General features: G+C 49.7%; 10 protein-coding genes across 10 annotated transcripts; 5 read left to right on the top strand and 5 right to left on the bottom strand.

The window, feature by feature from the left end:
* Nucleotides 1-114: 114 nt before the first annotated feature.
* Nucleotides 115-1,000, top strand: N7503_008159 (non-canonical purine NTP pyrophosphatase). Its single transcript, XM_057067706.1, has 6 exons — nucleotides 115-300; nucleotides 352-425; nucleotides 472-616; nucleotides 663-699; nucleotides 752-813; nucleotides 925-1,000. The coding sequence occupies exons 1-6, from the start codon at nucleotides 130-132 to the stop codon at nucleotides 991-993; spliced, it is 558 nt and encodes a 185-aa protein (XP_056918561.1). The 5' UTR covers nucleotides 115-129; the 3' UTR covers nucleotides 994-1,000.
* Nucleotides 1,001-1,094: 94 nt separating this feature from the next.
* On the bottom strand, nucleotides 1,095-1,855 carry N7503_008158 (nucleoside triphosphates FAP7; the record flags this gene model as incomplete). The annotated part of the gene is made up of 3 exons (XM_057067705.1): nucleotides 1,095-1,293; nucleotides 1,352-1,500; nucleotides 1,673-1,855. The coding sequence occupies 3 exons, from the start codon at nucleotides 1,853-1,855 to the stop codon at nucleotides 1,095-1,097; spliced, it is 531 nt and encodes a 176-aa protein (XP_056918560.1).
* Nucleotides 1,856-2,068: 213 nt separating this feature from the next.
* On the bottom strand, nucleotides 2,069-3,650 carry N7503_008157 (C78 family peptidase; the record flags this gene model as incomplete). Its single annotated transcript, XM_057067704.1, has 7 exons — nucleotides 2,069-2,108; nucleotides 2,165-2,369; nucleotides 2,416-2,570; nucleotides 2,632-2,663; nucleotides 2,720-3,187; nucleotides 3,259-3,503; nucleotides 3,569-3,650. 7 exons carry the CDS (start codon nucleotides 3,648-3,650, stop codon nucleotides 2,069-2,071), a joined length of 1,227 nt encoding a protein of 408 aa, XP_056918559.1.
* Nucleotides 3,651-4,690: 1,040 nt separating this feature from the next.
* Nucleotides 4,691-6,735, top strand: N7503_008156 (aspartate kinase). The gene is made up of 4 exons (XM_057067703.1): nucleotides 4,691-4,915; nucleotides 4,982-5,062; nucleotides 5,179-6,428; nucleotides 6,496-6,735. Exons 1-4 carry the CDS (start codon nucleotides 4,794-4,796, stop codon nucleotides 6,591-6,593), a joined length of 1,551 nt encoding a protein of 516 aa, XP_056918558.1. The 5' UTR covers nucleotides 4,691-4,793; the 3' UTR covers nucleotides 6,594-6,735.
* Nucleotides 6,736-6,918: 183 nt separating this feature from the next.
* N7503_008155 (uncharacterized protein) lies at nucleotides 6,919-7,227 on the bottom strand (the record flags this gene model as incomplete). The annotated part of the gene is made up of 2 exons (XM_057067702.1): nucleotides 6,919-7,089; nucleotides 7,165-7,227. 2 exons carry the CDS (start codon nucleotides 7,225-7,227, stop codon nucleotides 6,919-6,921), a joined length of 234 nt encoding a protein of 77 aa, XP_056918557.1.
* Nucleotides 7,228-8,096: 869 nt separating this feature from the next.
* N7503_008154 (forkhead box transcription factor) lies at nucleotides 8,097-10,209 on the top strand (the record flags this gene model as incomplete). Its single annotated transcript, XM_057067701.1, has 2 exons — nucleotides 8,097-9,149; nucleotides 9,202-10,209. 2 exons carry the CDS (start codon nucleotides 8,097-8,099, stop codon nucleotides 10,207-10,209), a joined length of 2,061 nt encoding a protein of 686 aa, XP_056918556.1.
* A 698-nt stretch (nucleotides 10,210-10,907) lies between these two features.
* Nucleotides 10,908-11,583, bottom strand: N7503_008153 (BUD31 family protein; the record flags this gene model as incomplete). Its single annotated transcript, XM_057067700.1, has 3 exons — nucleotides 10,908-11,051; nucleotides 11,178-11,308; nucleotides 11,412-11,583. 3 exons carry the CDS (start codon nucleotides 11,581-11,583, stop codon nucleotides 10,908-10,910), a joined length of 447 nt encoding a protein of 148 aa, XP_056918555.1.
* Nucleotides 11,584-11,868: 285 nt separating this feature from the next.
* On the top strand, nucleotides 11,869-12,240 carry N7503_008152 (Tim10/DDP family zinc finger protein; the record flags this gene model as incomplete). The annotated part of the gene is made up of 2 exons (XM_057067699.1): nucleotides 11,869-11,974; nucleotides 12,077-12,240. 2 exons carry the CDS (start codon nucleotides 11,869-11,871, stop codon nucleotides 12,238-12,240), a joined length of 270 nt encoding a protein of 89 aa, XP_056918554.1.
* Nucleotides 12,241-12,941: 701 nt separating this feature from the next.
* N7503_008151 (60S ribosomal protein uL23) lies at nucleotides 12,942-13,875 on the bottom strand (the record flags this gene model as incomplete). The annotated part of the gene is made up of 4 exons (XM_057067698.1): nucleotides 12,942-13,029; nucleotides 13,094-13,380; nucleotides 13,455-13,507; nucleotides 13,854-13,875. 4 exons carry the CDS (start codon nucleotides 13,873-13,875, stop codon nucleotides 12,942-12,944), a joined length of 450 nt encoding a protein of 149 aa, XP_056918553.1.
* Nucleotides 13,876-14,169: 294 nt separating this feature from the next.
* On the top strand, nucleotides 14,170-15,021 carry N7503_008150 (25S rRNA (adenine2142-N1)-methyltransferase; the record flags this gene model as incomplete). Its single annotated transcript, XM_057067697.1, has 1 exon — nucleotides 14,170-15,021. One exon carries the CDS (start codon nucleotides 14,170-14,172, stop codon nucleotides 15,019-15,021), a length of 852 nt encoding a protein of 283 aa, XP_056918552.1.
* Between the last annotated feature and the right edge of the window lie 43 nt (nucleotides 15,022-15,064).

Raw genomic sequence — 15,064 nt, 5'->3', positions numbered from 1 at the left:
CATGAGAGGGGAATTGAGTATATGATAGATCAACAGCTAAGCAGTAACTCCACCACGGAAGCGGTGTCTTTGCCAACCCCGGTGGAGTCATTTCCCTAGCATCCCACTCTTCTACACCAATCGCCCATCATGACCTTAACCAAGCTGAACTTCATCACTGGCAACAAGAACAAGCTTTCCGAAGTGCGGGCCATCCTCGGAAATGTCATCGAAGTCGACAGCCAAGCCGTAGACGTCCCCGAGATCCAAGGGACCATCGAGGAGATTGCCAAGGAGAAGGCTCGTCGTGCCTCGGAAGCAGTATGTTGGGACTCTTGAGTCGACGATTCGCAACTAATCCGAATCATCTAGATCAATGGTCCAGCCTTGACCGAAGATACGGCATTGGAGTTCCACGCCCTCAAGGGCCTACCGGGACCATACATGTGAGATACCCCAATCGAAGGACACGCGCAATGCTAATCCTGTTAGCAAATCCTTCCTGGAATCGGTGGGTAATGAAGGACTGAACAAGATGCTTGATGGGTTTGAGGATCGCACTGCTGAGGCCGTGTGCACCTTTGCCTTTTGCCGAGCCCCCGGAACCGAACCTCTCATTTTCCAAGGACGGACTCGGGTGAGTACATGATATCTTATCACGAATAGCATTCTTACAATAATAGGGAACTATTGTGCGGCCTCGAGGCCCGACCAACTTTGGTGAGTTTAATTACCACTGATAATTGCTCGAAGTAGACTAATTGGGTTGCAGGCTGGGATCCCATCTTCGAGTACGAAGGCAAGACATACGCTGAGATGGATAAAGAGGCCAAGGTAAGACATTGCAAGGCTGTGAATCTCAAACCTTTGCACTCTGCACCTCTATGCCCTTTTTGGTTTCAATTGGCGACAATGACCAGCTGGATTCTAACATGCCTTGACCAGAACGTGATCTCCCACCGGTATAAGGCATTGATGAAGCTTCAACAGTGGTTGGCAGAGGGCCAACAGTGAACAAAAAGGACCTCGGGGTATATGTAGATGATCTAGCAGGGAAGACAGTAGATGAGAACAAGACAAAACATTATTTCCCACTCTTGATGCGCCATTTCAAATCAATCGGTTTCACCATGTTGTTTCTTCCAGTTATTGACCCACTGCGTCACTCTAGCGCAGTTGCTGTCGACATCACCGTCCTCTTCGCTATTCAGTTCCACCACAATCTCCTCGTCGAAGGCCTCGCGGGCCTCCTCGAGAAGGACGCCAAAGATCTCCGCATCCAGGTTCTCTTGGAGTTTGTCTTCGTGGTACCCCCTAGACAAAGAAAACCATTAGGATGTATAATTCATGCAACTCTTAAGGTGAAGCGTACCGGGAAGCAAGACGGTCGTAGTGAACGGCGGTTGAGGGGCAGCGGAGGACCACGACGAGATCGATCCACGACTTGGGAAAGAGATCACAGGCGTGCCAGTCAATCAGGTACCCGCCCTGTAGGACTTCATCTTCGATCGCATCCAGTAACTAGATATTAGAAGTTCATATGAGCATGTCTTCCATTAAATCCCGCTCATCAATTCCAATCGGTTCAGCCCCACATTGCAAAACCCCGCGAACAGAGAGAAAAGCAGTAGAGAAAAAAAGAAAAGAATTGAGGGACATTTGATGAATCTTCAACAGGGCAATGCAAACATACCTTGTCTTCATCAACGACCCAGCTCTTCCGCTCTTCATCGTATGTTTCGTAGCAGTTGCGGTCCTTGGCAACCTGGTTCACGGACAAGTGCTTCAAGCCGATCTCCTGCGCCAGCTGCTCGCAGTGCACGGTCTTGCCCACCCCAGGGGTGCCGGTGACAATCACATTCGGAGAGGTTCTCATCCTTTGCGACAAGATTGATTAACGGGGTAAGTAATGGAGGGGAAGGCAAGTGAAGATGATTTGCGATGGAAATAATTCAGATTCCCGTGACCCCGCTTATCTTATCGTAGATCTACTACTATACTACTGTCTATTGGCCTGAAATGATAACATTCTCTCATTAAAAGGTCATCTGGTATTCCTGTTGCCAGATTGCCAAGAACATTTATTGGTTCATTGATTGGGATTTGTAGCCATGTCAACCGGGCACAGCCTATTATGTGTTAAATGAATGAGAGTCACACCTGCCGAGTGGAATGCAAAACTTACTTAAGAAGTTCAAACATCTTATATTTCTGAAGGTAAGATGTCCCTCTTCGATACGCTTTGAGCAACCGACCAGGATTGTTGGATTGAGCAGACGTTCCAATGAGACGATGCATGGCAGGTGAGGTCTTGAACATAGGGTCAAATACCAGTAAATTGGCACTGCCATTATCCCGGATTTCAAATCCAATGATTGTCATAGAATGTCCTGTGAAGGTCAGTTATCGAGAATATTAGATAGATGATGAGCTTACCTTGATGTTGAAAATAGATGGGCGGCAAATCCGTCTTGTAAACTCTCTTCTCATCCTCCAGAGAGCACCCTGACCGGAAGTAGGTAGCTACATCCATGTAGAGAGAATCATAGGCCCGCAGGTTGCCACTCTCGCTCAGGCTGCTGGCATCACATCTTGAAATGAACCTGTCAGTAATGTTCCACATGGACTCAAACATGTCCGGCCTAAACCTACGGGATTCCAAGACTCATGAACAATGCTTGTGCCTGATGGTACTGTTAGCATGCCTACCAGGCTCTCATTGCTTCCCCGATAACATCACCTCTGGTGTCCCGATGAATTTCCGGGTGCCTCGAATGCCTCCCGTCTCGGTTCTGCCCGTACTATTGAATCCCATGTCCCAGGCAAGCTCGATTTTGTCCTGTAGCTCAAGGATCGATGGTACACCATTCGCAAAATGCTCATGACCTGGACTTTGGGATTTTTTGAGATATGAAACCAGCATTTGGATGTTTCGATACCCGCAGAAGCCGCCCTCACGAGACATTTTGCAGACATGGCGGACCTTGGGAGAACACAAAAAAGCCCGCTGAACGGAGCTGTCCTGCTCACACAATTGGGAAATTACTGGGATCAGATGGTCCGTCTCATTATCCACGGTTGTACGCCGAGTGAGCTTGCCGTCAGCTGTGATCTGAGTCTGCTTCGAGCTGCTACCACCCTTCTCCAGCATTTTCTTCAACCATGAGGGCATCTTTTTTTCATGGGCATGAGGACCCAGCTCTGCGCGCTAACAACTAAAATTAGCTCTTGCTTTTATTTGGAAAAGAACGTGTTCATTTCCGAGAGATGAGAGCATACCCCCAATCGTTTTGCACCGTCTGGGCCCACCGTCCGAGGAGGACTCCGCGTACGACCTGGCTTAGAGCTCTTGGTGTTTGCAAAGTCCCGACCCAAGCCTCGTTTCTCACCTTTCCTTGCGGTTGCACCGTCGAAGGAGTCTTCCGGGTCAGAGAGTTCATGATCGCTCACGACCGATCCTGCATCCAAAGGTGACTCGGCTGATCCACTTTCATCCAAGGCAATACCCTCTGCAACATGAAGATCTAGATGAGTGGATAGCTCTGCAGTAGTAACTATTTCCCCACAGCCATGTGGGCAATCCACATACTTGTCCGTTGATCCTTCAGAGTCCGACTGGGGCGGTGGACTTGATCTGGGGAGATGATGCGGGACCGACTCGTGGGCCCCATTCTCTGGATGGCAATATTCAATATGCTCTGCCACAAAACTGGGGTCTGGATCAGAGAAGGGACAGAAAGGACAAGACGAGTGAGAAACGTCCATGGTTCTCTAATCAGTCGATGCAGATTGAGCAGATGATGAAGATGTCTGCTTTTTGAGGAGAGCTCTGTCTTTTGATCCCAACAAAAGAGAGCAACAAACGGTAAGATGTGGTCTCAGATCAGAATGTCGTGTTTCAGGATTGTCTGCATTCACACGGAGTACATCTGTAGATTTCCTCCAGATTCATGGTGCTTGACAACTGTGGCTGAGGTGGCTTAGGTATTGACCCACTTTTCTTTCAATAGAAACGGAGGACAAAGTCGACAACCATGAACCATGGATGCTGCATGAGTATATCCCAGGGTTGTGTACTATACACTATAGAGGCTCCATCTAACACCTAGGATGAACACCCGATGATTCAATCATCAGAGGGACGAGGATAGTATGCCCTGAGGTAGCCTTGTGTAGTCATTCGATATTGAAACCTTGACATCAATCACAATTGAATAAACATTTACAAGCCAAATCTTGTACAATTGTATGATATGCGATTCTCTATTATAAAAGACGTAGAATTGTTCATCAAGCGTGTATTCCGCACATACGGTACGTTTTACGGAGTATGTGAGCCTGATCAGGTGGGGCTCGGGTTGAGCGTTTACCAGATTAGGTAAGCACAAGGAGTACCTGAGTCATCAATGCATCAAGTCCTCGAGTTTTTCAATCCTCCAATCCTAGAATTCTGCAATTACTCCTAACATATGAATAGGATGAAAGCTCCTGGATTATATGTATAGTTAAAGATCAAAATATTTGTCCAGTGCTGCAGTAGTACAAACAAACCAAAGAAAACTACGTCATCGGCCCTTGATGGCGTGATTTGTATAAAGAAATACTGTGATTGGCCAATGCATCTCCGACATCGTTGTGATCCAAAAAGGCAGGCGGAAGGAACTCAATTGAGGCATTGAGTCATTAGGTTCGGTGCAGAAAACGGAAAAAAAAAAGTTAATGCCGCATACGGCCCACTTCCCTCCGCTTTCGCTTTCCCACTTTCCCCTCCATCCTTTCTATGTTGACCTCGCTATCCTTGGGTTGATTTGGCTATGGCTTCCCTTAATTCAGATCTCCCGCCTCCTCAGGCTTTGCATAGTAACTGGGTCGTGCAGAAGTTCGGTGGTACCAGTGTCGGCAAATTTGCGCTCAACATCATCGAGCAAGTCGTTCTGTATGCTCCTCCGGTCTTTCGGTACACATGCCGCCACAAAAAATACAGAACTAACAAGAGTCATAGACCTAGTCTCGCAGAAAACCGGGTTGCTGTGGTCTGCTCAGCCAGAAGCAGTTCGACCAAAGCCGAAGGCACTACTAACCGGTGAGTCATGCTCGCCTTGACCATTGAATGGCCTAATAGCGGGAAGGACCAAGGTTCTCTCCAGTTGTTCACACAAGAGCCAAAGGGCTGACCATTCATTTTCTTCTCTTGACTAGATTACTACGGGCCGCACGAGACGCCGAGAACTCCCAGTCCCGGCAATATGAATCATTCGTCGAGGCGGTTCGCTTGGAGCACGTGCAAGTGGCCCAGGAACAGTTGAAATCGGTGGACCTCAAAGAACAAGTCATAGCAGATCTTAACGGAGAATGTGAGCGGGTCCTCAAGGTTCTCGAGGCAGCACAAACGCTGGGCGAGATTAGCGCTCGCTGCGTGGACAAGGTCATGAGCACCGGCGAGAAACTCAGCTGTCGTTTGATGGCCGCACTTCTGCAGGACCGTGGGGTTGACTCACAGTATGTGGATCTGTCCGATGTGATTGATTTTCCCATTGGCAACCATGGTCTGGACCAAACCTTTTATAACAGCCTAGCCACCAACCTGGGCAAAAAGATCGAGGCATGTGGACACCGAGTCCCCGTGCTGACTGGGTACTTTGGTACCATTCCCGGAGGCCTGCTGGATCAGGTGGGCCGTGGTTATACGGATTTGTGTGCTGCCCTTGTGGCAGTTGGAACTCATGCCAAGGAGCTCCAGGTCTGGAAGGAAGTGGACGGCATTTTCACAGCGGACCCACGCAAAGTGCCTACAGCCCGGCTGCTGCCAGCCATTACCCCCGCTGAAGCAGCAGAGTTGACTTTCTATGGGTCCGAGGTTATCCACCCCTTCACCATGGAGCAAGTCATCCGGGCCAAGATCCCCATTCGCATCAAGAATGTGATGAACCCTAAGAACCGTGGCACCGTCATTTATCCAGACACTGCGGCGGAGCTCGATAGACATACTCCGGGCCATGACCCGCGCTTATTCCGGACCCGGAGCCCCAGTTTAGTGCAGACACCGAAGCGGCCGACTGCGGTGACCATCAAGCACAAGATCCTGGTGATTAATGTCCACTCAAACAAGCGATCTCTGTCGCATGGTTTCTTTGCGGGTATCTTCTCCGTGTTGGACAAGTGGCGCCTGTCAATTGACCTGATCTCTACCAGCGAGGTTCACGTGTCCATGGCGCTCCATTCGGAGATGCCCCTGTTAAATGGCAATGGACGGGATGATTACCAGGTCATTGACGATGACCTGAAGGGGGCTCTCAATGATCTGAGCAAATATGGCATGGTGGACATCATCCCTGAGATGGCCATTCTCAGCTTGGTCGGCAAGCAGATGAAGAATATGATCGGGGTGGCCGGACGAATGTTCACTACACTGGGCGAGAATAATGTGAATATCGAAATGATCTCGCAAGGTGAGTCAATGATTGATGCCCCTCACATTGGGTGACCCTTGAAACTGACATCTTCCCCCCCCTGCAGGTGCAAGTGAAATCAACATCTCGTGCGTCATCGAGGAACGCGATGCCGACCGTGCCCTCAACATCATCCACACCAGCATGTTCACCTTCCTGGAATAGACCTTTTTACGTCACAAGAGTGCGTTGTCATTTAAGATATCCCCGTGGGCCGGTTTTTCCTTATTGCGTGGTTTTAGAGAAAAGTTGTCGTGCATCCCCACTGTTTGCTTTAGCTCCCCTTTATGGGAGGAAGAGAGAAAGGAACGGGACGTGAGCATCTTCTTGGATTTTGATTTCATTGGCATGGGCTTGGCGTTTATTCTCATAGAGGTGATTCATCGAGGGATGGATCTCAATTGTGTTGTACATAAAATCCGTTTGATGTCTGCAAGGGCAGTTCACCTGTTCCTGAATCCCGATAGAATATTTTTAAAGTTGCCTTCTTTCATGCATCAATAATCAAGTCTCCTCGAGCCATATTGGACTTGAACCAATGGCGCACGGGGTGGAGTTCTGTACGAATGGCTAGCAAGGGATAATCCGACTCGACCACCGTCTCAGATGTTACATCTGACATTCCAGAAGTCTTGATTTTGGAACATGAATATGAGGGGATCTATGTAAATGATATGGGTATATTGGGGTGATTTCAAGGTCTAACTCTCTATGGTGATTCAAATGTACAACTTACCTTCGAACTAGCGAACTCACTAGACAAGCACGGAGTAGAATCATTGAAGTCCCAGTGGATCATTTTAGCGTGCAGGAAGCAATTACGTCGATCGTCGATCAGAATGCGAGCAAGGGCCAAATCCCTGTATCCAGCGTACCAGCCTGGAACCAGTGTATGGTCACGCTGGTACGTCGTACATTACGCCGTCAAGTATGAGAAAACGCGCGACGCGTCGACGGGTTGACCTTACCAATACGGTATTCTCGATAGGCGGTACAACTCCCCCAACTCTTCATCTAATCATCCTTCTCCTCTCCCCACCTCGAGGGTCTTCTTAGCACTGAAACTCTTAAAGGCTGAAAAGGTGATAACGAGGGGAGACAAAAGGGACGTGACTGCCAGATCCTGCATTCTCGTTTTTGCCGTTCCCACTCTCTCTCTCCCTTCGATCATCAAGTCCCTCTACATCTGCACAAACCCCTTCGATCAACTGCTTGTTAGATCAACTTGGATATTCTCTGCATCATCTTCTCTGTAACTTGTGTCCTACTGTTTTCTCTACTTCCCTATCTCCACGCAGCAGCCCAACAGTGTTAAGGTGCTCTTGGAATATTTCCACCCAAAAATTCGCCTTGATTCGTCCGGCTCAATTGGACGTGTCTGAGCCGTCTTAGCGCCTGGTGGCCCAACGTTTGCGATCTCGACTAGTCGGGCCTGCATGACGGCCTGAGGCTGGCTGATCACACTCTTCCTTGGGCTTCTCATTGGTTCAACCCGAAAGTCTCTGCAACCAGTCTCATCACCCGGCGCTGACCCCGTCGGCTCCGCTGTCCCCGGCCTCTGCCTCTGTGAACCAACCGAAGATCCGTGTTTGGAGATTGTTTTCGACGCGTCATAAGGTCCCGACTGGTGACTGGTGACGTTCCGCATCTGCCTTGTCTATCTAGACTATGGGATCGACGCGTCCGGCGCCCATCGCGCACAATTCCCCGGCCCTGGGCCCATCTGCACCATCATCCGTCAAGTCGCAGCCCCGTCTTCAACCTTCACCGCTACCATTGCAGCCCATTGAAAACTCATTCCATCCGCTGTCCCGTGGCCCGCACAGGCCATCGCCGACAAAAGGTTTGCCCACCCAGGGCTCACATCCCGGGCGAAAACTCGGTTTCGTTCCCATCTCTGCTCCGGCCCCTCCCATGTTCACCACCGACTCCCCTACCAAGAAACCACCTTTTTCTATCTATTCGCAACCCTCAATGCCCCAGTCGGCACTATTCACCACCTTCTCCAGTGTCAATATCGAGTCCAAGGAGAACCAGCATCCCGAGGACCCATCCAATGGCAGCTTCGCCGATTTCCCGGAACCCTCATATGAATCCCGACTGCCTATGAAGCGCAGCCTCATGGAATCCGCCCCTTTGAAAGAGCGCTCGCTCAAGAAGCAAAAGCGCGAGGACGCGCCACTTCACCACCTGCCCGAGCCACATGATATGCCACCCATCGAAGACGATGGCACCAAGCCACCATACAGCTATGCGACATTGATTGGCATGTCGATTCTGCGCGCTCCCAATCGTCGCCTCACCTTGGCACAGATCTACAAATGGATTTCCGACACTTTCTCGTACTACAAAAACAGCGATCCGGGTTGGCAAAATAGCATTCGCCATAATCTTAGCTTAAACAAAGCCTTCATTAAGCAAGAGCGTCCAAAGGATGACCCGGGCAAGGGTAACTATTGGGCAATCGAGCCGGGTATGGAATTGCAATTCCTCAAGGATAAGCAAGTTCGCCGTGCAACCATGTCCAGTCTTCCTCTCCCTGCAGTCCCTCCAAGAGATCTGATTCCTCAGTCGCAAGGCGCAAGCACGACCACCTGGATGGTTCCTCCGCCACCCATGCAGCAATCAGCTCCGCCAAAGTCTTCGCGGAATGTTGACCTGTCATCGGATGCTACTTTGCCTGCATCTGACCCTGCTCTGCAAGACGACACGGATGAGGGCGTTCACACGGCGGCGCATCCCACTGGGCCCCTACGCTCATCACCTCCACCAGCAATCAGATCCTCTCCCCCCTATTGCGCCCCCTCGTTTTGCCCGCCAAGGTACCCCGCCTACTCCAACTCAGGCCGGTCCGACACCAGCTCCTCGTCCTCGAAAGCGCAAGTCGATTACGATGAATGACAGCGGATATTTCTCCTCTCTAGAGTCGTCCGCCTTGCGGCCGAATAAGGCCGGTCATATGCTGACGTCTGATTTGGACATTGAACCTCCGCGTATCAAGCGCGGTCGTGCTGAAGAAGAGATTGCACGGATTCGCAGCTCCTCCCACGATATTAGCCCAGGTCAACCTGCCACGCGCAAGGACCCAAGCACACTGGTTGGTTCTTCGCCGCTGCGTGGAGGCTATGTGAGCATGCTGCCACCGCCGTTGACCCCCGTCATCAAGTTCAAAAAACCAGCTAAGCCTCCACCATCCGTCTCGCCCAACACCAACCTTCGAAATCACCGTCGTAAGATCCAACAGATGGTCAATTCACCCATCAAGCACTTGGGCTTGACGGATGAGGACCTGCCTTGGAGTCCGGCCTTCAATCTCCACGATGAAAGCTACACGCCGCATGATCATTTCCATACCACATTCGATGTCTTCGCAGACTCAGGTCCCGAGCATGTCTCGTCGGCCACCTATGGATCCCCTGAGAAACGCTCTGTCAAGCGTCAACGGATTGACCACGGGAATACCCCTCTTACCGACATCACTTCGGTCAGCGTGAACAGTCGGGTTGGTATTCCCCCTCTATCACGGTCAAAGTCAGCCATCTTCCCAGAGTCTCCGTCTAAGCTACCGGAAATTGGACGCCTCGGCGACACCAGTCAGGATGATTTCTTCTCTTTCCACCTCTTTGATGAGGGCAATGATAGCTCTGGAGAGGTCGACGGTGTGGATCTTTTGCAGGGATTCCAAAAGATTGGAGGTCCTACCAAAGATGATGCACTCAAGCCTCGGGCCCTGCACCCACGTCCCCATCTGAGCAACCGCAGCAACACCACTCTATTTTAACGAACATTTGCATGTTTGGTTTGAACATTTGACTTTACCTGTTGGATGAGGGTGTAATTTACCCCGTCGGATCCTCTCCCTACACTGCTTGGGATCTGATTCTTCCTCCTTTCTTCCTCGTCTACATTCATGTGTTGTTTCTGGGCGTTGTTTGAATTACTGTCTGGATTCTTACCCTTCTGTTTTTTTGTTTTCTCATTTTCCTTCATTTCTGCGTTCTGGATTGAGGAGTTGATGTTTTCTGGATGTTACCAGGTTTCGATTGGGCGGTGTTTTCGTTCGGGAGTTATTTGGGCTGCGCTGAGGCGCCGGTTCTGACTGTTCCTTTTATCACCTAGCCCGGGATGGCCTGGTTACGAACTTAATGACAATGCTAAGATGTACATGAGCAAGCGATGGTTTCATGATTCGGGATTCTTGGGGTTGGGATTTTATTTATTCTTATGGGATGGGCAAAATAGGCCTTGGAGGCGCTATGGATTAGTCTAGCAAATTTGAAATCTTCATTACTTGTCTACCAAGGTTGATATTGAAGGGTATCTGATTGATCGAGAGATCGTCATGAACAACAAAACAGTAGCATCAAATCCATGCAAAACCTGAACGCCCACACAGACCAAGCTGTGACGAAAGAAAAGTAAGGGAATTTCCCCCTCTCCAATTTGCCCATAAAGTATCTCAACGAGCATTTCTTTTGTTTAGTCGCTGCTCGAGCAGCCCCGACAGCCACAGCCAACACACTGGATTGTCTGCTCCTCTTTAAGCTGAGCCTTGGGCACACGGCAGATGCAGGTTGAATTAAAATTGGTCTCTTTCGTCTGGATGCAGCGAAGACAGCACAACTGTAGACAGAGTTAGTAAGCGGTTCTCGAATCAAGCTGATTTGCCACGTCTTCATAATGCACAAGTTATACACCTTCCCAGTGTAGTCTCGTGTATCATGACCACGAGGATGGCTTTGTACGCACCTTCTCATAGCCTTGCTTCTTCCACTTGGCAATCAAATTCGCATCAGCATAGTTATTTTTAAGCAACCAGTCATATAGCTGCTTGGAAATTGCTTCTTTTTCATAGTAAAGATCGTAGATGTATCGTGAGCCTATGAGAAAAGAGAGAGAAAATGTCAGTATTCATATGTAGCATGCAGCTTGCTTAGTTGGCGGGGATCGGAGGGGCAAAGAGGGTCTATAAGTTTCACGTACGCTGATGACTGATCTGGAAGATGGGCCATAGGACCTCGTGCTTCTTCTTGCCCTCGTGAGGAGCATTCTCAGCATCCTTCATCTTATTGCTGAACTCCAGCAGAGTGTCCTCTATGTCGTCAAAGCCGGCCGGCGGCGGTTTGCGATTGCGAGCAGTACGAATGGGAGGCATATTGTTGATGGGGCCGGAATATGAGCAAATTCAGCGCACAAATCTTTGAAAGCAAAAGGCTCCAACTTTTGGAAACGAGGAAAGTACAAGAGGGAAGGAGAAAGTTGAGCGAGAAAGCGAAGTTCGTCTTCCCAACACCGCGATGAATCGTCATTTTTGTGCCGGGCGACACCGCCTTCGATTTTGCGCCGGAGCACTTCCACCTGCGAATGCTGTACTCGTCCGACCCTAAGCTTTCTTGATTACCATCTATCATACAGTCCCTCTCCACATATATTTGACAAAATGGACCCTCAGACTCAGGTTGATCTATCCAAGCTCAATGAGGCCGACAAGAAGGAGCTGAACGTGGTCCTGGCCAACGAGGCGCAGAAGTCCAACATCCAGCAGAGTAAGTGGCCCCGGAGAATAGCAGATGTCCGGATTGGGAGGGATTAGGCAGCATCTACTTGTGCATTAGTATTCTGAGCTTGGCTAATCCCAATGGGTACAGTGGTCCACCAACTCAACGACGTGTGCTGGAAGAAGTGCATCACCTCCAAGATCTCGTCCAACACCCTTAGCAAGACCGAAGAGGCCTGCGCACAGAACTGTGTTGACCGGTGGATGGATACCCAGATTGGTATCTTGAAGCACCTGGAGGAAATGCGCCAATAAATTCCTTGCCCCCTCTACCCCTTCCTCCGCTTCAGTCTCCATTCCTCCTGGTGTCGTGGTTCACTTCCACTGCGACCATTACCACCTCCACGAGAACTACAACTCAATTCATCTGGAGTTGATGTGGTCATAACCCTATGATTGCGATTCTACTTGGCCGGTGTATACCTCGAAAGGTTCTCTGAGGGTTGAGGTGCACGGTATGAGTCGCTTGTATACTAAGAGTCAAAAATGAACGAAATCCTGTATATCACACACCTGGTGTTTCTGTAAACCAAGTAAATGACGTCGAAGAGTCTCTCTGTACTATCGTGTTTAGACTTGTAGAGGGCTGTAGAACAAGTTGCACTTAGCCCTATGGGAAGCTAAGTTCAAGATAAGATTACGGGGCATAAAGATACATAGAATGCTTTGATTGCATTGATCCCTCCCAACCTTGACCCAAAAAACGCCATCTACTCGGATATGTAATTCGTACCGAGGCAATAAGACTACGTCTAAGCCATGGCTGCAACTACAGAGCCAGGGCCGAACTCATTAGAATCCATACAGTTTGTCACAGATGATCGTGTCAGAAAGTTCTTTTTTAATCATTCAGCCCTCGTTGCTGCACACACAGCCAAGGGAACTGGCTGGTATAGAGAATCACCGCGGTGGAAAACAAAGTTCGCCCAAACCCAAAGAAATCCCATTTATCGCCCTTAGACGATAGCCAGCTTGGTGGCGGCGATGTCAAGAGCATCGACATCAGCGGTCAAACGGGCGAAAGCCTTCTTGGAGCCGTCGGGGCTGTGGATATGCAATTAGTAAATATTCTTCCCCAGCCATATGATGTTTCGATATCTAGACTTACCGGACCAGGGTGTTGACCTTGAGGGTGTCAACATCGTACAGCTTCTTAAGAGCAGCCTTGATCTGGCGCTTGTTGGCCTTGACGTCGACGATGAAGACGAGGGTGTTGTTCTCCTCGATCTTCTTCATGGCGCTCTCAGTGTTGAGGGGGTAGAGAACGATCTTGTGGGCGTCGAGGACGGGCTGGTGGGGGATCGACACACGGGGGTACTTGGGGGACCGCGAGAGCTGGAGGGTCTTGGGGCGGTGGAAGGTGGTCGAGGTGCGGACCTTACGGGACTTGTGAAGCTGTATTCCCTCAAGGTTAGTAAAATGCTTGGTCGAAATTTGATCTTCCCAGATCACGGAATTCAAAAACGTACGGAGTTTCCCTTCACGACTGCCTTGGCGGCAGCATTAGCCTTGCCGGCGGTGCCTGTAGAAACAAGACTGGTTAGTTTCTGGATCATTATGGTGGCGTGTGTGCTATGTCGGAATATTGCGATTTGGGTACGGTCGGAGATTGTGTGTGGCTCCAGAAGAGACGAGATAACGAAGAGTTTTTTGTCGGAAAGATCGAGTTGTCGGTGGTGCTTGTCTTTGGCTCGCAATGATATTCCCTTGATTCCCAGCTCTTGTTGCGCCGTCTCTTTTTCTCTCATGGAAATTTCCATGCAATATTGAAATATTGTCATTCCTCCCACAACGCTCCAGCACACAATCTCGTCGCAGATTCGCAATTGGGTATATTCAAACAAGAAGCCACTGGTATTAGAACATACCTTGCTTGGTAGTAGGGGCCATGGCTGTCGTCCGCTGTCGTGTTGATTGTCGCAGTGTCAAGAGTCGAACAATTCAAAGTGGCTTCGCTAAGCGAAAACCCTACCACACTGTGGGTCAGGTGATTGCTGACTCATCTTGACCCGCGGTGCTTAGTCATTTCCGCATTCGATCTTTTTTGTATTTTTCTTTTTTTGGGGGGGGATATTGAAATCTTGATAACGAAATATTAATTAATGCACTCTCTTTCCTTTTATCATGCAATTTGCACCACTCTGAATAAACAAAATCTTTCCTCACTCCATTGCCGGGAAAATAATGCCTCCCAAGCGTCGGTCTCAGCGTCCGGGTCTACTATCAAGTACCCGCCCGCCGACAGTCAAATCCAAGCATGCGGCGCTGTCGGCCAAGGCCACTCGGACTCTCATTCGTTCCCACCATCAACTTATGAAGGCGCGAGCCCAAGCAGAGGCCGCAGGTGATGAAGTCCGAGTGAGAAGCATTAATGCCCAAATCGAAGCTGCCGGTGGTTTGGAAAGCTACCAGATTGCCAGCAAACTAGGCCAGTCCGGGGATCGAGGCGGCGACTCCAGTAAGATCCTAGTGGATTGGATCAAGCCGCAGCTTAATCAATGGAAATCCACCTTTCCCAAACTCCGAGTCCTCGAAGTTGGGGCGTTAAGCACGAAGAATGTCTGTTCCAGGACCCCGGCCTTGGAGGTGACCCGCATCGACCTGAATTCTCAGGAACCGGGTATCTTGAAGCAAGATTTCATGGAACGTCCGTTACCATCTACGGAAACAGAGAGATTCAATATCATTAGTCTTTCATTGGTGCTCAACTATGTACCAGATCCTGTGGGTCGGGGCGATATGCTCAAACGCTGTGTTCAGTTTTTGACATCGGAATGTCCCATCTCCCTTCCCCCGACTCTCTTTTTCGTCCTTCCGGTGGCATGTGTGGATAATTCCCGTTATCTCACCGAGAAGAGACTTCTTGCCATCCTAGAGAGTCTAGGCTTCCAACTCGCACAAAGCAGACGGACTTCTAAGCTCATCTACCAATTATGGAACCATACTGGTGCTTTCTCGCCTCAGTCTTTCAAGAAGGAGATGGTCAACCCAGGCCACAAAAGAAACAATTTCGCTGTTGTTATGCGCGAAAGCTGATTCTGCCCTTGAAAACGCTCCAATGAAACATACATACTCCACA

This window comes from Penicillium pulvis, assembly GCF_028828015.1.
Source record: "Penicillium pulvis strain IBT 33274 chromosome Unknown contig_7_segment1_segment0, whole genome shotgun sequence".
Lineage (NCBI taxonomy): Eukaryota > Fungi > Ascomycota > Eurotiomycetes > Eurotiales > Aspergillaceae > Penicillium > Penicillium pulvis.
Note: the sequence above shows the minus strand (reverse complement) of the source record. Positions and strands in the feature narration are given on the sequence as shown.